The sequence below is a fragment of the Tilletiaria anomala genome (assembly GCF_000711695.1).
Source record: "Tilletiaria anomala UBC 951 chromosome Unknown K437scaffold_151, whole genome shotgun sequence".
NCBI lineage: Eukaryota > Fungi > Basidiomycota > Exobasidiomycetes > Georgefischeriales > Tilletiariaceae > Tilletiaria > Tilletiaria anomala.
The window spans coordinates 1-17,169 of record NW_013546871.1 but is presented as its reverse complement, the minus strand read 5'-3'; the positions used below and the strand labels follow the sequence as shown (position 1 = coordinate 17,169).

The window sequence follows — 17,169 nt, the reverse complement described above, 5'->3', positions numbered from 1 at the left end:
CCTGTGCCCTGCGGGATGCAGACCTGCCGAGTGTGGACAAGGGAGGAGGTGAGCAGTGAAAAGTATTGAGTAGTCAGATGTCGGTAGTGAGTAATGAGTAGGGAGCATTGGTGTGGACCTGCCGTAAGAGCAAGCTGTAGGGCGCCGTTGGCACAACCAGCCACTCCCGGTGGAGCCCCGCAGAGGCGCCAGACTGTCCCTGGCTTGTCCTCAAACTCCGACCGTATTGCATGCGTGGCGGCATATGGAAGGCTGCAGTGATCGTCTGACTCTCTGATCGAAACGAAATGGTCTGAGTGTCTCGAGCTCGTGAGGGGACTGAAGAGTATCGAACAGAAAGCTGGAATTCTGGATTCTGGAACCTGCTGGAACAGTTTGAAGCCAACAGTAAGGACGACTAGGCGGGGCCCGATTGGAATCTGGATATGATTGGCAAGAAGCGAGGCTCCCAGAAAAGAAGATCGTATTGCCTGGGCTAGCCTGCTATTGGCTTGGCAGGCCGATACAACCCCGAATAAAGCACAATGACTGATGAGGCATCCCAAGTCTCCGACAAGCAAGACACCGATCCTCACCAGCTATTGCCGCCAGAAGACTAAAAAGCGATGGGGGATGAGCGGCCATGCGCTCTCGTTGAGTGTCTGGCCTATTGGAGAAACGCATCGCGCTCATCTATCTCTGGCATCCGATGATCGCGTTGTGCAGAAGGATGGCGCGTGGAGATAAGCATTGCGACAGCTGATATCCTGGTGCGAATACAGATCAGGGTGGGGCCACACGAAGACAGGGAAAGGTGTATTGGGGTATTTGGATGCTGCGAGTTTGATTTGCGATGAGGGCGAAGGCTGTATAGAAGCGATGCGTGCGTGCTATAGAGTAGATCGAGTTATAGTAGTGGTTCAAGGCCAACGCGAATCCAAAGGCGCCTGCCAAGGGACTTCGGTCTTGAGCTTCGCCTGCTGGCATTTTGATCTCGACCCTGCGCTCCACACCACCTGGATTGTCGACGAGCGTTGGATCGTTCTGGCTAGCGCACACAGCAGCAACTTCGTTTTCGGTGTCATGCTTGGATTCTTTGCGCGAAGTTACGCCGAGAGGAAGGGGGTCACCACTTGATCGAGTACCACGGCTTGCAGCTGCCATCCAGACACATCGCATCGAGGTTCTCAAGCGACAATTCCTGGAATCGCGCATAAATAAATCAGGCAACTGGTTGCAAAATGGCAACCCTCCCCCCTCGCGCTGCTCACCTTGGTCTCATAGACGAAGAAGAATGCGATGAGCGCGTTGATCAGTTGCAGTCAGCGAAGTTGAAACCGTACGCACAGCCATCTTGGCGGTAATGAGCGAGGTAGAGTAGGCGAGCAAAGCGGTACAGATCCAGTTGCTCGTCGTCGCTAGCGCTGCCAGCTTCGCACGAGTCCTTGTCGCAACGCTCTCACCGTGCCACAACTAGATACCCGGTGCCCAGGTGGACGCATAGCTGAGGATGAACAAGTATGCTGTCACGATGTGCCCTGATTGGGGACGACCCCAACGATGGCAAAAGACGAACAGCCAGACCGAGCACCAGAGACCACCATAGAAGAGCTGCCAACGACGTCCCACCCCTTCAAGCTGCCACAGACCGAGTGCCGTGCACGCAAAGTTAACGGCTCCCAAGATGATGGAGGTAACTAAGCTGGAAGGCGTGCAAAGAGAGCGTCAGATGACAATTTTCCGTTGAGCATTTTGGCCAGGCTCGCCTATCAGGGCGACCAGCAGATTGGAATTTGCACCCCACGGACACACAGCCGTTGCCCAAAGACCTGCCAAATGAATCATTCGAGCCTCGAAGAGCATGCCGCCGCGTGAAGAGGGGAAGCGAGACGGATGGAGAGGCAAAGGGAAGATCCAAGGAAAATGTCACCAGTCACCGGCCAGCTCGGGTCGACTGGCGAATGGCGAGTGCCGGCTGGCCAGGGGGAGGCACGTCGATTGGGGCTCTAGGCATCGAGATTTGAACAAGACAGCATGTGCGACTGGTATACCTCATGTCAGATCTTGCAAACGAAATGATGGATCCCAAGATGGCGACAAAACGTGACGAGGATGTGCCGAACTGTGATGTGAACAGGGGGACAGAAGGAGTTCAAGCGGTCAAGGAAAAGCAGACATCTTCGAGCTTGGAAATGGACATGCCTTGTTGCCCATTCGCGTCACTGATCGTGACTCTCGTTCCTTATGTGGCCATTGTCGTTGTGCACATACCCCTATGTACATATTTCCATGATTGTTTTAGCATGTAGATACTCGCAATGAAGGCGAAGGCCCTGTCTCTCGGCCAAGAGAGCGTCGATTGCGAATTGATCTAGGGTGATTCGGTGCAACCTCATGTCTAAAGTAGTGCAGCTCCGCCGACCGCCATCGAGACTGCTCACAGTCCTCGGATGTATGTAACCACTCCACTCCCTCGATGCTACTTGGTGTTTTGTTTTGTTGCAGCTGTCAGCACCTTCCTTGCTGGCATCGCAAAGTGGCGGAGAAAGTTACCGTCTTGAATGCGCGACTGTTCCTTTGAGTGAAAGTAAGAGCAGCCCGCAAAGCTCGTCGGAAGCACCATGGTGAACCCGAAGCGTATCACCAAGGTGAGCTGACGGCGCATGTCTTTCGCCGCGGGGTGCAAATGCATGCATCACGTTGCTGCTTCTGATATATGGGTCACTGACAATTGGATCGCTGATGCTTCTTTCCTTCGTGTGATCAGGAACTAGCTGACCTACAGAACGAGCCAGTGGACAATGTTGGTGAGTTTAGAACTCGGTTGGCGAGCAGCTTGCATCGACAGTGAACACGTTGGATTCCACATTTTACTATCGCACCCACTGCAGTCATAGAGCCCAATGAGTGAGGCGATGCTGCACCTTGCGTCCTATAGAAATGAAGGTCTGTCTAACTTGCAAGCTCGGCGTAACTTTTTGGCATGCAGGGACAACATCTACCGGTGGACGGCCATCGTCTCCGGGCCTTCGGGAACTCCTTATGAGGGCGGCAAGTTCAATTTACAACTCGATTTCCCCATCGAATATCCCTTTAAAGCTCCCAAGGTCAAGTTCAACACCAAGATCTACCACCCGAATGTTGACGATAACGGAAACATGTGCGTTGGCATCGTCAAGAGCGAAGCGTGGAAGCCAAGCACCAAGGCCCAAACTAGTGAGCCAGTGCAGTCTTTTCCTGCTTTTTGAGAATTCTCCCAGGCTGCTCACTTTCCTTCTTATTTCACTCGCTGTCAGTCATTCTTTCGATCCTGCAATTACTACAAGAGCCAAATCCGGACGATGCCCTCGTTGCGTCGATAGGTGAGCTGGCTGAGGCAAACGCTCCCGAGTTACACGCTGATGGACCATTTCCTTGGATCCTGTCTTCTGTACACGCAGCCGAAGAATACAACAAGAACCGCATCCTGTTCGATAAGAACGCTGCAGAGTGGACTCAGAAGGTATGCGCCCTGTTGCGAAGAAACCACACGAGAGGCTACAACCCCTGATTGAGATGCTCGCTCTTTTGCAGTACGCCAAATGAGGCGTGTGCCACACAAAATCGCACAGGTAACAGTGGAATGGATGATGTCACCCTGCCTTTGCACACGCCAATCATTATGTATCATACAGCAATTGTCTCGTCCCGATCCTGTCGCATTGCGCCCGCCCGGTGCATGTCGTAAATGCCTGCATAAGGGTGCTGTCGTTCGCCTCCCCACAATGGCTTGCTGAGCTTGTGGATCGGTTGGTAGCAACTGAGACCAGTGAAAGTCTTTTCGGAGTTCAGCTGAAAAGGTTCCAGTCCTCGATCGTCAGCGTGCTCGCTGCTTTGCGGAACACCTCTGCCAGGATCGCCTCGTCCCTCGAAACATGTTCTGAAACCATTTCGCTGCCTGCATTTGCGGCTGTCTCACCTGCAGCCGTCGGTTGCGGCTGCGGCTGCGGGATGTTGAACGACAGCACGAGGTCCACGTCTTTCTTTGGCCGCAACCGCCACACTGCCAGGTGGATGCGCACGCAATGCGGCGGATCGGTGGTGCGCCCGTATTTGGGCACTACCTGCAAGCCTGACACCAGCCATGGCGACGGCGTGCGCTCGCGTGGTACGATGGAACTCGCATCTGGCAGCGGAGGTGGCACAGGGAAGGAGCTGGTGTCAAGGAAGGTCGTCGATTCGATCGTAGAGGAGAGCGCCGAATTGTCGTGCGCGAGTGAGTCGAAGTGATATCTGTTGAAGACGGAGAAAGCATCAGCACTTGCTTCTGAATTAACTGCAAATATCCGCACCAATTCGTAGCAGTTCACGCGACTCACCGCACCGCGGCCTCCATATTCTCGTTCGCGTCGCCTTCTTTAACGCTCTCCAGCACTTCGAGGATAATGCTCGTGTCGGAAGAGGAGCTGATCATCACTTCTTGGTTATCCGGTACCTGGCGGAGCTCACTGTAGAGGCGCGAAGGTTCAAGAGGAGAAAGTGATTGGAATTGTCAGTCCGCCGCTTGGGTCTGCACGTTTGCCTTGGGGCCGCACCTCGCATCGATGAAGCTTTGTGGTAATTCAGCAGTGATTGCACCGCCAAAGAGGTGCCTTCTGACGGTGCGATAGGACGTGGACCCTTGCTGATGCTGAATGTGAGTCATATCGAAGGAAGATGAGAAGCCGCAATAGCCGGCCTCGCAGTTGTACTTTAGCGTTCGCAGCAGCAAGAGCCAGGTCAATTTGCGCCAGACATTGAATGAGCCGTCTCGTAGGGAAGCGCGGGAGCTAGCTAAAGTATGTCTAGCTTGTGCGTAAGGGTGAGTTTCGGCGATTCGGTGTGTCCCAGGGTTGTGCGTAGCGCTCCGAGTTGGATTTTGTACCAAACTCCAAAGTTGCAAAAGAGACTCGGAGAAGGGCTAAGAGTAAACCTGTTTATCAAAGCCGCAACAGCGTGAAGATGCTTGATGAGATAAGACCAGCTGATGACAATGATGCTTCAGCTTGCTCGAGAGCACGAACTTGCAGGTGAGCTACAGTGAGGGGCGTGGGAAGCCAGAAGCGAGGGAGATGGCGGCAGTCGTAAAAATAAGTATATATGCCAGCGAGAGACCGGAGAGAAGCAGACACAGTGTGATGCAAGTGCAGTGAGGTCGAAGAGAGTCGGCGAGGCAGAAGGCGTGGTGAACGATGAACGCTAACCTACACCTGTCGATGGATATTTTCAACTAATTTTTGATTTGTTGGTGCGACCGTGTGTATCCACCCATTCAGTCCGGATGCCGTAAATATTGATACCGAAATATAAGCCACTGGGGTTGGGTTGTTGCAGACAGTCGCTACTCGACAACACTATGAGACCTATCATACTGAATTGATGGAATTCAGAAGGAAAAGAAAGAAAGGAGCGCACACTATTGCGTGAATGCTGCGCTCTGTTGGCACGCAATGCCTCCAAACGCGACCAAGCTCGGAGCCTCCGTGGGTGGGTTTCTTTTTATGTTGGCGTTCCATGCACTCAGGCTCTACATGTATAGATTCATACAGGATCTCTTCGAAGCCTGCCGACTCATCTCTAGAACAGCTTCAGGTGCGGCACCGTGCGTCATCCTGGCCCCTCTCCAATCACCTGGTAGTCAACATGGCACCCGTCGCGGCGGAAGAGGAGGAAGACTACATGAGCGAAGCGTTTCTCATACGAGCCGAAGCCCCGTCCAAAAGCGCAGCACGCGCCTCATCATCGACTCCGACGACGTACAGCGAGCGCAGGCGAAAAGAGGTAGCAGATGCGAGTGCACGGAGCCGCATTAAAAGTCGCGCCGAAAGGGAGCGGGAGGCACGGGATGAAGGGCTGCGACGGAACCTGCTCGAAGTGGACGCTCCGTATGCCGCTGCACATGGGACGCCAGGCAGCGAACACTGTGCTGAGGATACGGGCAATAAAGCCCTCAAGATGATGCTTGCGATGGGGTACAAACCAGGTGATACTCTGGGTCAGCGGCGAGATCTACCAAGTACGCTGGATTTAGACGCACCAGCTGCAGACAGAGCCCCGAACAAGAAGGTTCTTCCGGCGCTCGCTCTCCCTGTGGCCATCGATCAGAGGTGGCAAGGCCGCGTGCGGCACGGTCTTGGATCGGCAGAGGTATCGTTGGCGATCCAGCGAGCGGCCGCTGCAAAGGCGTCCCAGACATCCTCAGCAGGACCAACAGCACAAGTCATCGAAGACTTTCGCGCGCGCATTGCCGCAGAACAAGCGCTGAAGCACACCGAAGTACTGCTATCGAAGGCGCGCAAATCGTGCGAAGAGCTCGATCGGAAGGGTCTCAGGTTGGAGTACTCGCCGTTGTGGATCGATCCGCTGTGGTTGGAGCTGAGCTGGCACGAACAGCTTGACGATAATCGGCGCGACATTCTGCGACGGGCGTTCGGCACTCAACTGGATGAGATTACGTGCGCGTCAGGTGTGCAAGAGGCAACGTCCAGTCTTTCATGGCAAGAGACCAAGGTGCGGCAGGCTCTTGACGCGGAGCGAGATCGACCACCTTTGAAGGACGAGAATGAGCAGGAAGATGGTGTAAATCCAGCGCCGCCGGATGGCACCTTGGAATGCACTGCCGCGGCTGATAGCGGAACACATGATGGTGCAGAATTGTCGAATGTGCAGAACCAAGCAGCCGAGGCGAAAGCGTTCTGCTCTCTAGATGTGAGTGAAATTATCCCACATGCCTTTGCTGGCAACGATTGACGCGCGAACACCTTCTCTCCCTCCCCTACAGCCCTCCATTCGGCTCGACATCACGCTGGCCCACCTGCGCAAAGCGCATGCATATTGTCTCTTTTGTGGCTGCCAATACGAGGATCTGGCAGATTTGGAAGCCAACTGTCCCGGTGAAAGAGAGGTTGATCATGACTAATATTCCATTGTAGCATACGGCTCTTTACAGCATTCCGTGTTCTGGCATAATTGCAGCATGGCCTGCGTCGCACGGACACAGCCGCCTGCCTGCAGAAAAGATGTAGAAAAATTGGTGTATGATCTGGCCTCCTCCCACACCGAAGCTCCGTTTCATCGACGCCTCTGACGAGACGAACGACGAGCAAAGCGAGCAAAAGCGAGCACGTAACTCTAGCGCAGCCCTCTCTGAACTCTTCAGAGAAGCGTGATGCACGACCCGAAGGCGCTGCACTGCTCGAGCCTTGCAGAGATGTCTGATGAGTGGAGGCTGCCAGTGAGAAAGAGCTCACAGCTTACGCATGGCGATACGCGAGCCGGCCCGGTTAGAAGAGTATCAACTATGCGCTGCCAAGTCTTTGGTTTTAGCTGCTCCCGCGCGCAACCTTGGCTCTAGTGTCCAAGCAAGTGGAGAACAAAGAGAGTGGATGGTGCTGGGGCTTCACGTGCTTCCCGAGGTAGAAGACGTAGGCGCACCTCTGTGCTCGGAGGAACAACAACAGGCTGCGAAAAACCGGCAGAGCCGTAAAGACTGAAAAGAAAAGTCTGCGCCGTGCTAGACCCCCTCTTATCACCCAGAGGGCTGAGATATAAGAGAGGGTGATTGAAAGTCCTAGAAGCTCGCTCGTCTGGGTTCCTCGAACTCCTCGTCGTATTTCTACGCGTTGGATGACAAGGGACCAGCAACTGACGAAAGTCAGACGTCCAGAGAGGGATCATCGCTCCTCTCTTACTCGAGACGAAGTATGTCTTCCTGCCTCTCCTTCATTTTCCTCTCGCAGTGCCCGCGTATCATCTCCATGTGACTGGCTCGGCGAGACGTCGATAGCGCGGCAGACGAAGGAGAAGGTATACTTCTGGACTACGATTGAACTTAGGGTTAGGTTCGTCCGTTACCTCTTTAAGCCCTGCTTTGGGAACAAGCTGATAGGGCGCCGGCTCTGAAGAAGCAATGAACCCGCCGTATCCAGGTAGAAGGACCCAGGAGCATGGAGCTTACAACGCGCCTTGCCAGGCTCCGCCCGTCTGCCATCCAGTTGGGCAATGACACCTGGAAGACCGAGGCCACACTCGGGGGCGGTGCATCGTCTGAGCTAGTCTCGGCGGGCTGCGGATCGACAGGGAGGCGCGCGCATAGTTGGCCCCTTGGGAAAACAAGAGCGAGAAGAAAGGGAAAAAAGCAGTTGAGGAATGATGAAGGAAGGGTTGAAGGTGATGCCTGCCCAATTGGCCTATCGACAGATCCGCACGAGACGCGTTCTCCGCCGCTGTTCTCCTGCCGCGTAGCATTTCCACCTTGGAGCGGAGAGGGAAGTCGCGTGCGGTCGCGTCCAGCTTTGGGGGAACACTCTCGGCCGAGAATATGTCGAATTGCTACTCTCCAGCCCAAACGAAGGGAGACAAGAACGCCATCCGCATCTTGCCTCCCCAAAGGCCGGCGCTAGTTTGAGCTTGATGAGGTCAGAGGACGCGCTGTTGAGGAGGAACCACACAGCAATCGAAGCTTTAAAAGCCTTCCTGCAGAAAAAGTGAGCAGCAAGCGAGCCTTTGTTTGCGCATGAGACTGGAGAGAGTTGCGACGATGCTGTTTGGCATGATTTGCTGCAGTCGACGTCACCAGCGCGCTCGAGGTTTCGCGACTTGCACTGGCAAGAAACTCACGGAGTACCGCGCCATTCGATGCGATCACGATGTGACCTACGTTGTGCCGCCCATGAGTTCCATAGCAAAGATGAGGCCGGTCTGTCGTGTGGGCGCTGGCACGTCGCAAAAATCGGCGCTTGTAGATTGACTTGGCTCGGTTTAAAAAGTCTCATGCAATCGAATGCATCCCCATCCATCCGGCCTGCTCTTGCTTGTCCTCGCAGCAAGTTTCAGCTTGTGTGCTTACACCTCGGGCTCCTACGCTTGCAATCGAGCAGCTGGGACACATACATCCGTTGATCAAGAAGATCACAAACAACATGTCGAAAAAAGCGTTGATCTTTATCGCGGAGGGGACGGAGGAGTCTGAGTACACGATCACGTACGATGTGCTAGGTGAGAGGCAGACAGAGCGTCTATGTCTGCTTGCAAGGGAATTGAAGGGAGCCTTATGCTGGCATTCGCAATCCCTGCTATCCTACACGATGGCATCCAGTCCGTGGAGGCGTCACGGTGCAGTCCGTCTGGGTCGGCACATCGAACAACAACACGGAGCTGGACCCGCACGGGACGTCGTATGTGACGTGTTCGCGCGGCGTCAAGATCGTGCCGGATCTGCGCCTGCTGGATCTTGAGGGAGGCGCTGCACTCGAGTACGATGCGCTGATCGTCCCCGGCGGCCTGAAGGGCGCAGAGACCATCTCGGGCAACGAAAACGTGAGCAAGCTGTTGGCAGCTGCATATGGACAAGGCAAGCTCGTCGCGTGCATCTGCGCCGGTAGTCTGGCGGCCAAGGCAGCAGGGATCAAGGATAAGCCGATCACTTCGCATCCGAGCGTCAAGGACCATTTCAAGGACTTTAATTACTCAGAGGAGTGAGTGGGACACCAAATGATCCCATGAAGTGTAGAAGCGCGGGCCCAGAGCTGCCTTCTAATCCCGTCCCATCTCATCATTCCAGTCGTGTTGTCGTTACCGACGGGCTTATCACCAGGTAAGCTCTTTTTGCACATGGCTGTTGCTGCTAGGACACGGACTGATGAAGGCATGTACATAACATGCTTTTCTTTGCCCGCCCTTGCTCACCTATTCAGTCGTGGGCCAGGAACTGCATTCGAATTTGTGGGCATCCCGCGTCGAGAACATCAAAGCAAGCATGTATGCTGACGCCGTTCCCCTCGTCTCGTACCGGCACGCTCGGTCGAGAAAAAAGGCACTGGCGCTCGTCGAAGCACTCGCAGGCAAAGAGAAGCGCGCCGAGATCACGCCGCCGATGCTGCTTCCTCCAGCCATTGCATGATTCGCACCTCAGCCCTCTGCGGGCTGAGGCTGGCGCCATGGGAGGGTCAGGTGTCGGAACAAATGCAGCCAGCTGCACATGTACATGCAGTGCTGACCCGCCTTTGCACACCATCGTTTGGCTGTACACAGACGCCAGGCACCGCAGCATGTTGTTCCTCACGATGCTTCGCGCAGGATCGGTATGCATCCACTCGTACGCCTAGCATTAGTGACGCGTTGGTGAGATTTCTAAGCGGAGCCTGAGTACAAAAGTTGGGCAAAAAGAAGCCGTAACAAGGGACGGAGCGGTGACGTGACGTAGTGCCGCGCAACGCGAGAGATTCAGGGGAATGGTCGCGCAGCAACACTACCATGAGCTAGGTCGCTGGCTGGCATCACACTGCGCCTGTGCATGTGCCCCTGGTCTTTGTCTTTGTTTTACAAACGGGGAGACACAAAAGAAAGCGAAAAAGGAAGCGCAAGAGGCGAGGAAACGTTGGGTACGTGCGCGGACGCATTGGAGGAGGTATGTGGCATGTTGGATTCAGCAAGCCACGCCGAGCGGAGACAGCGAACACGAAGCGATGGCGAGCGCGAAGCAAGCGCGGGAGAATACGCTCATGACGCACCGCCAGTGCCATGGGCGTCGGACGAGGACTCGTTCGTCTTGATGGTCCCAGCCGCGTCGCCGCCTTCGTACTCGCTGACCTGCGTGAGCGTGTGGCCGCCGGGTGTCGCGGCGGGCGCCGCGCCACTGCTCTTTCGCGCGGGTGAGGCCTCGCAGCTGCGCGCCGCCGCCGCCAAGCCGGATGCGGAGGCCGCATGGCCGGTGCCGTTGCTTATGGACACGTCCCGCTGCCGCGAGCGCGAGCGCGACAGCGAGCGGAGGATGCTGCTGACACCGCCACCACCGCGTCCACGCTCGGTGCTGCCTTCGTGCTCGCCGCTGGCCGCTCGACTGCCACGGCCCCGTTCGCGGCTGTCGTTGCGGCTCGCCGAGTCGCCGTTGCTACCGACAGCAAAGTTTCCTGCGCCGCCCCTGCCGGCCGTGTGCGGGCCGGCGAGCTCGGCCTTCATGAAGCTCTCCTGTGCCTGGTGCTCCTTCTGCTCTGCATCGCGTGCGCGCGCGCGGTCGAGCGGGTCGCGCGAGGGCGAACGGACGTTGCCCACGCCGCCGCGTCCCGAATGGAGGACGGAGACGTTCTTGAGCGCGTCCTCCTGGAGTGAGTGTTCCTTTTTCTCCTCGTCGCGGGTCTTGGCGCGGTCCAGAGGGTCGCGCGACGGTGAGCGCACGTTGCCCACACCGCCACGCCCGGCATGCAGGACCGCCACGGTCTTCACGACCGCTGTGCGGGCTGCGTCCGCGGCGGGCTCACTGCTGCGACCGCGCGAAGGAGATCGAAGCTGCAAAGCCCGCAAGGAAAGGAAGGAGCGTCAGTGGCGCTTTTGATGATAGCCTACATCTGGCCCCATCGCGGCCAAAGCCAAGAAGAGCGGCAGGAATGAGATAGACAAGGATGCGCTCTGTTCCCCAAACCTGGGTCTCCAGGCGAAGAGCTGCGTCGTCCAGCCGTTTTCCATGCTCGTCCCACAGTTGTGGGTGCGCATACACGCTGTTTCTGTAGCATATAGCCTGCTCTCGCGTGTGCGCGCATCTAACACAAGAGTCTCAAGGCCTTCTTTGAAGGATGCTTTCCTTGTGCACACTCACATTGCCTACACCGCCGCGTCCGGTCGGCATGGCCGGCGCTCTCTCCCTACCGCGCGCCTCCTCCTCGTGCTGCTTTCCATTATGGCCGCGGTGCTCGCCGATGCCAAAGACCATATTGTCGTCTCTGGTGGAGCAAGTCTCTTTTAGAGGCTGCTGCAATCGTCTGTGTTTCGTTGCAACTGTGCGCGGCGCGGCGCTGCTGATAAAGAGACAGGCCACTTCTTCACAAGGAGCAGCAGCAGCAGCTTCGTCTCGAACGACTGAATGTAGCACAGCCGCTTGTCAAGGTGCAGTTGAGGCGGACCCTTGATCTGTGATTGATCGGATGCAACAGCGACGTTGAATGGTCGATCGGAGTGCTTGCCGCTGTTCCTTGTCCTGTCCTTGAGCACGCAGGAGCACAAGCGCTATGTTGTGGATGCTCCTTGCTCGGGATCTTGTGGCTGTCGATGACGATAACGATATCAAAGGTGTTTGCCAATGGAGGTGAAAGGTCGGTGTGGAAAAAGAGCCAGCAACTCGGGCAAGCGATGAGCACGATGGAGGGTGAGGGGATGGATTGGGGTGGGTAGGGATGGATGGATGGGGATGGGAATGGAGGATGGGGCTGGTGTGATTAACTCTCACACTCATTGAGACAAGGTGAATGCAATGAGGCGCAGGCAGTGGCAGCAGCAGCTAGAGCGCTGGTGTGGTTCCCAGCCAGCACGCAGCAGCAGGCGCGCCGCGGGGCGGGTGGGGGGAGATGGATGGCATGGCGGAGATGACAACGACAAAAATGACGTGAGTGCGCCCTGGCTTGATAAAGGCCGGCGGCACTGCACGACAGAGGGTGGCTAGCGTGGCTTGCTGCTATGTGAATGTGAATGTGATTGCGATTGGGTTCGTTCCCACTGCCCCGCAGTCCGAGAGATAAGGAAAGCAGCAGAAAGCAGAAAGAGTAGTCGATTGGCGGGGAGCAACCAGGCAAGAGCAAGAAGACGTTTTTATCTTCATGTTTCTCTTGGTTCGTCAGCACAGACGCACACTGGCCAGCACCCCCATCCCCAAGAGCTCCCCGACGGTCTCTCTGTTGCGCCTCATCGTCCAGTAAAGCCTCGTCACTGCGTCAGCATTGCTTTCATTCATGTTTTGTGACGCTGGGATGATGAGCAAAACGAACCGGAAATGGAAAGTGGGGGAATCGGATTGGACATGCGACAGCCTCTTCACTTGAACACTCCAGAAGATACCCATGCACCTAGCGGCATGACGCTGGAAATGGCTTGCTCTAGCATGTTCGGTTGCGACTTACAGCCAAGGTGAGACATTGATCAAGCAAATGCAACTACTGATAAGCAGGGAGACGCGAGCCCCTGGGAACCGGTACATATGCATGTACATAGTGTCGCAAGCCTGCAACCAACCGGGGCGCAAGAGCGGAGTTGCACACTTGGATGGTGTACAACTTGTACGCATACCAAAGTGGGGCGAGGGGGATCAGTCATCACGGCTATCGATCTGGTCTTCCCATGCGCCCAGCGGTAACCATTTGTCCATCCGCCAAGGCGTGACGCTGCTGGTGATCGAACGCGTGAAAGGCGCACTACATGTAGGATACACGACCCACGTGTGCACGGCAGTCGCCTCTGACGCTAGGTGGAGGAGAGTGGGATGTGGATGGTGACCTGAGCTGCGCGTTTCATCGTGAAATGCTACACCTACGCGTGATGATGAGGGTCCTCCATGCGCAGTACGGCAGAGGCGCAGGAACAGCGAAGACGCGTCCCGCCAGCCTCGTGTCGACGCTCATCGCTCGCGCCCTGCTTTCGTACAAGAAAGACCGAATGCAGCGGAGTGTGAGGCGTTGCAAATGCTTCAGCATAGCGTGGACCTCGAGCTTGGGGATGAGGTCAAGCTGCGCAAGCGGGGATGAGGTCGCAACGTGCGGGCATGTCCCTCCATTTCTTGATCTGAGGCGCGTGCTGACAAATGCTCCCAACCGGACATGGCGTGACGTGGTGCTGAGGCGTAGTGCACGAGCAATGGGGAAGAAAAGTATGATCGCGTGTATCGCCATGCCTGGTGCATCGTGCATTGTGTGGTCCCTGGTGATCTCGCGGCACACTTGCTTCTTGTCGAGCATCTGCCTGCTTGCAGCAAACCGACACTCTTCCTTTTCTGACCCCCCTCGCTGGCGCCTGCCTGCTGGTAGTGCACCCGCCTATAGCCGATTTGCTTGCACAGCGTCCCCTTGGTCCCTTTCGCCTGCACGCTCTGGTCATCCTCACTCCTACCCCTACTCCGTCTCAGTTCTGTATCCCTGCCCATCACTGATCTTGGCATGCCCTTCCCCATCACATGACGCTTTACTCTTCCTCCTTCGCCTCACGTGCGGCCTCCTCCCCCGCAGCAGCAACAGAAGCGTCCGTGTCAACGGGGATGCGGACGAGTGTACCGACTTTGACCTGCTCGTCGTCCATTGCGCCGAGGCCGGCCGCTGCCGAGCCGGCCAGCGAGGAGCCACCTGTTCCAGGTGCGGCAACGCCGCCGGAGACCAGCGCGGCGGTTGACGCGGCCAGCGACGTCATGTCGGCTAAGAGCGATGTACGATCAAGCGAGCGAGAGGTTAACCGATGGTCAGCACGCGTCACGATGGACAGGATGGGAGCGGCTTGATGCGCACCTCTTGATATTTGGATTGCGCGGAAGACTCCTTGCCAGGAGGACATGACGGACGCGAAAGCTGTGCAAGAGAAAGGCACGCAGGAGAGTCAAAGAGGGTTAGCATGCAGCTACCCCACGCGCTGCATTGATCGAAAAGACGCGTCGGGAGCCAAACAGACATCGCTCCACCTTCTCTGGGCGCGCGTCGCATGGGCGAGCAACGGCAGCGATGGATGGATTCAACTCACCATCACCGCCCTCGACGAGTCCATCAACCCTATCGCCGAGCTTCTCGATCTCCCTCGCGAGGCGCGAGCTTTGTTCTTTGAGCACGCGCAGGCCATCGAGCTCAGCGTGCTTTGCCGCGAGCCGCTGTGCGGTCGTGCTGGAAGGCGCAGACCCCGATGCGGCATTCGTCGACGCGAGCGACGCGGAGGGATAGACGGAAGGACGCGACGATGCCATTGTTGCCGGGTGCTCTTCAGCCAGTCGGGAAACCTTGACGACGCATAGGATTTTCAGAAGCAATGAGGTTGTGCCAGACGGGGTGGAGCGATGTTAGAAGGGTCTACGACTCTGCATGCAAGAGACAGTTCTCTCTGTTGGCGGGCTGTGGTGTCCTTTCGTGCTACAGCTTGCAGACTGCAGAGAAGCGCGTCACGCGTTTGTAAGAACTCCCTTCCCCCCCGCGGGCGGGCATGCCCTCCCCGTCAGTCGCCGCAGATTCGACCTCTAATTGGGTTGGCTGCCCTAGTTCCGCCGATCCGGGACTCGGAACAATACCACGGAAGCAACGGCCCGTTAGCCGGAAAAGCATCGATCCAGGTTAGACGCACATGGGCTTCGTGCGCGATCTGCCTGCTGGGTGACGCCTGTGAGATCAGAGTACATATGCGAAAGGCTGCACTATCAGGTCCAGCCCCAGTGGTGCTCTTTCCCGATATGCTTCTTATGCAGTATATCAAACTCGAGCCCTGGTCAGATCTGTGTCCCATACATACCGGTCTAGTTGTACTGGACACAAACCCAATTCTTCAGATACCTCGTTGTATTCTCTCCTGCTCGCCCCGACCTCAGACCATCAAGCTGATAGACTGACCCGCGCCGCTCACGTGCCAAAATGGTTCACCTCGTCGCCTCTTCCTACGGAAAAGACCTTGTCCGCATCCTGCGCGTCGTGCGTTCGCCCGAAGAGCCGCAGCATCACAACGTGGTCGAGTACAACGTGCGCTGCCTTCTCTCAGGTGCAGCATTCGCCCCTTCATACATCAGAGCGGACAATTCGCCTGTCGTCGCGACGGACAGCATCAAGAACACGCTCAACGTCATCGCAAAGCGACTGCCGGGCTCGGATGTGTTGTGCCCGGAGAGGTACGCGCTGCATGTCGCACAGCATTTTCTGAGCACGTATAAGCACGTTGAGGGCGTCGAGCTCGATATCCAGATGCTCAAGTGGAGCCGCATCGCACTTGATGGGAAACCGCACGGCCACAGCTTCGTACGCGATGGCGACGAGAAGCGTCTTGTACGACTGCTCGCTGAGAGAGATCCGCAGGACGGAAAGCTGCGCGTCAAAGAGTTTCGCAGCGGGTTGAAGGATCTGCTGGTTTTCAAGAGCACAGGCAGTGCCTTCCACGGCTTTTGGAGGGACGAGTACACCACGCTCAAGGAGGTACATGATCGCATATTCAGCACAAGCATCGAGTGTTGGTGTGAGTACCCATGCCAAGTTTCGGACGCGAAAGACAGGAGAAAGCTGATCGAATCTTCGACGTCTGTGACGTCTGCTCTGATGGAAGACACCCTCGGCCTCCCCGCCAAGCCCATCTCCACACTTTTGCAGACACCGGAAGCAGTTCCGGATTTCTGCACGCTCTATCGCGCGGTGACAGCGCACACGCTGCGCATCTTTGCGACCGATGTCAGCGCGAGCGTGCAAGCGACGCTGTACCGCATGTGCGAAACGATCCTTAACGATGTGAGCGCAAAGGAAGAAAAAGCCAAGTGCGGGATGTGGATCAAAGACGTCGAGTACTCGTTACCGAACAAGCATTATATTCCGATCGACTTGAGCTTTATGGGCCTCAAGAACACTGATGAGAAGGACGCAGAGGTCTTCCTTCCGAGTCAGCACCCAAGGTGAGAAATAAACAAGTGGAAGGGGCTATCCAGATTTGCGTTGAAACAAATTATGCGCTCCTTTTTCCCTCTCGCTTTACAGCGGCCTCATCAAAGCCAAGGTGGCGCGAGATGCCTCAAAGCTATGAGCGTACAGGGTCTTGTCGGGCCTGTGCCATTGAACTTCGTAGATGTCATTGTACGTTAAACGAGATCAGATACGTGCATCGTGTACAGTCTTGATGAGTCGCGAATCTGGCCCCAGAAAACGAGCGATCCTGCGAATTGCTTTTGTTTGTATCCGACCGTTTTGTTCAACTCCACAAGCTCACTTGCCTTCTATGTCTGGGTATAGATCGGGGAATTGCCATGGCCCCGCCCGTTCGTCGCCCATCATCCGCGCTATGATGGTTTACGTCCCCACTAACCTCCTCGTCGCACCATCTCCATCACGGCATCTCCCTTCAGGGTCAACAATGTTCATTCATACAGTTATCACGACCATCTACGTGGTCCGCAATTTTCGCAACCATGAAAGTGCAAGCGGATCTCGGTAAAGAATGAAAGGAAAAAGAAAGGGTTTGAAGCGAGGGAGAGGACAAGTTTTCTTAACCACTGTGCTATGAGCTACGAATAATAACGATGGATATCCAATCCTCGATAGTCTAGTGGTTATGATATGTCGCTCTCAAGTTATCACGATCAGTGATTACCAGAAGCGTCCGACAAGGTCCGGGTTCGATTCCCGGTCGGGGAATTCCATTATCCTATCCTCGATAGTCTAGTGGTTATGATATGTCGCTCTCAAGTTGCCT

At 56.0% G+C, this 17,169-nt stretch overlaps 9 protein-coding genes and 1 non-coding gene across 10 annotated transcripts; 6 read left to right on the top strand and 4 right to left on the bottom strand.

The window, feature by feature from the left end:
- Nucleotides 1-1,452: 1,452 nt before the first annotated feature.
- On the bottom strand, nucleotides 1,453-1,617 carry K437DRAFT_229427 (uncharacterized protein; the record flags this gene model as incomplete). Its single annotated transcript, XM_013384776.1, has 1 exon — nucleotides 1,453-1,617. A coding segment is annotated over one exon (165 nt), but the record flags the coding sequence as incomplete, so codon positions are not given.
- An 866-nt stretch (nucleotides 1,618-2,483) lies between these two features.
- K437DRAFT_259949 (putative UBC5-E2 ubiquitin-conjugating enzyme) lies at nucleotides 2,484-3,691 on the top strand. The gene is made up of 7 exons (XM_013384775.1): nucleotides 2,484-2,627; nucleotides 2,747-2,786; nucleotides 2,871-2,886; nucleotides 2,969-3,195; nucleotides 3,276-3,341; nucleotides 3,420-3,481; nucleotides 3,553-3,691. The coding sequence occupies exons 1-7, from the start codon at nucleotides 2,601-2,603 to the stop codon at nucleotides 3,562-3,564; spliced, it is 450 nt and encodes a 149-aa protein (XP_013240229.1). The 5' UTR covers nucleotides 2,484-2,600; the 3' UTR covers nucleotides 3,565-3,691.
- Nucleotides 3,692-3,780: 89 nt separating this feature from the next.
- On the bottom strand, nucleotides 3,781-4,886 carry K437DRAFT_47229 (Mog1p/PsbP-like protein). Its single transcript, XM_013384774.1, has 3 exons — nucleotides 4,554-4,886; nucleotides 4,338-4,466; nucleotides 3,781-4,251 (listed from the first exon to the last, which is right to left on the bottom strand). Exons 1-3 carry the CDS (start codon nucleotides 4,661-4,663, stop codon nucleotides 3,807-3,809), a joined length of 684 nt encoding a protein of 227 aa, XP_013240228.1. The 5' UTR covers nucleotides 4,664-4,886; the 3' UTR covers nucleotides 3,781-3,806.
- Nucleotides 4,887-5,553: 667 nt separating this feature from the next.
- On the top strand, nucleotides 5,554-6,964 carry K437DRAFT_276679 (uncharacterized protein). Its single transcript, XM_013384773.1, has 2 exons — nucleotides 5,554-6,705; nucleotides 6,779-6,964. The coding sequence occupies exons 1-2, from the start codon at nucleotides 5,641-5,643 to the stop codon at nucleotides 6,914-6,916; spliced, it is 1,203 nt and encodes a 400-aa protein (XP_013240227.1). The 5' UTR covers nucleotides 5,554-5,640; the 3' UTR covers nucleotides 6,917-6,964.
- Nucleotides 6,965-7,809: 845 nt separating this feature from the next.
- On the top strand, nucleotides 7,810-8,659 carry K437DRAFT_47100 (uncharacterized protein). Its single transcript, XM_013384772.1, has one exon. It carries the CDS (start codon nucleotides 7,944-7,946, stop codon nucleotides 8,397-8,399), a length of 456 nt encoding a protein of 151 aa, XP_013240226.1. The 5' UTR covers nucleotides 7,810-7,943; the 3' UTR covers nucleotides 8,400-8,659.
- K437DRAFT_259944 (DJ-1) lies at nucleotides 8,426-10,076 on the top strand. Its single transcript, XM_013384771.1, has 6 exons — nucleotides 8,426-8,994; nucleotides 9,095-9,473; nucleotides 9,560-9,592; nucleotides 9,693-9,720; nucleotides 9,812-9,943; nucleotides 10,030-10,076. The coding sequence occupies exons 1-5, from the start codon at nucleotides 8,919-8,921 to the stop codon at nucleotides 9,896-9,898; spliced, it is 603 nt and encodes a 200-aa protein (XP_013240225.1). The 5' UTR covers nucleotides 8,426-8,918; the 3' UTR covers nucleotides 9,899-9,943; nucleotides 10,030-10,076.
- Nucleotides 10,077-10,497: 421 nt separating this feature from the next.
- Nucleotides 10,498-11,704, bottom strand: K437DRAFT_265170 (uncharacterized protein; the record flags this gene model as incomplete). The annotated part of the gene is made up of 2 exons (XM_013384770.1): nucleotides 10,498-11,283; nucleotides 11,591-11,704. 2 exons carry the CDS (start codon nucleotides 11,702-11,704, stop codon nucleotides 10,498-10,500), a joined length of 900 nt encoding a protein of 299 aa, XP_013240224.1.
- Nucleotides 11,705-13,938: 2,234 nt separating this feature from the next.
- Nucleotides 13,939-14,756, bottom strand: K437DRAFT_282081 (uncharacterized protein; the record flags this gene model as incomplete). Its single annotated transcript, XM_013384769.1, has 3 exons — nucleotides 14,485-14,756; nucleotides 14,256-14,315; nucleotides 13,939-14,165 (listed from the first exon to the last, which is right to left on the bottom strand). Exons 1-3 carry the CDS (start codon nucleotides 14,699-14,701, stop codon nucleotides 13,939-13,941), a joined length of 504 nt encoding a protein of 167 aa, XP_013240223.1. The 5' UTR covers nucleotides 14,702-14,756.
- A 152-nt stretch (nucleotides 14,757-14,908) lies between these two features.
- Nucleotides 14,909-16,589, top strand: K437DRAFT_259938 (uricase). Its single transcript, XM_013384768.1, has 3 exons — nucleotides 14,909-15,948; nucleotides 16,036-16,375; nucleotides 16,458-16,589. The coding sequence occupies exons 1-3, from the start codon at nucleotides 15,357-15,359 to the stop codon at nucleotides 16,501-16,503; spliced, it is 978 nt and encodes a 325-aa protein (XP_013240222.1). The 5' UTR covers nucleotides 14,909-15,356; the 3' UTR covers nucleotides 16,504-16,589.
- A 419-nt stretch (nucleotides 16,590-17,008) lies between these two features.
- K437DRAFT_t63 lies at nucleotides 17,009-17,111 on the top strand. Its single transcript has one exon. It is a non-coding gene; the product is annotated as a tRNA-Glu (tRNA).
- The last annotated feature ends 58 nt before the right edge of the window (nucleotides 17,112-17,169 follow it).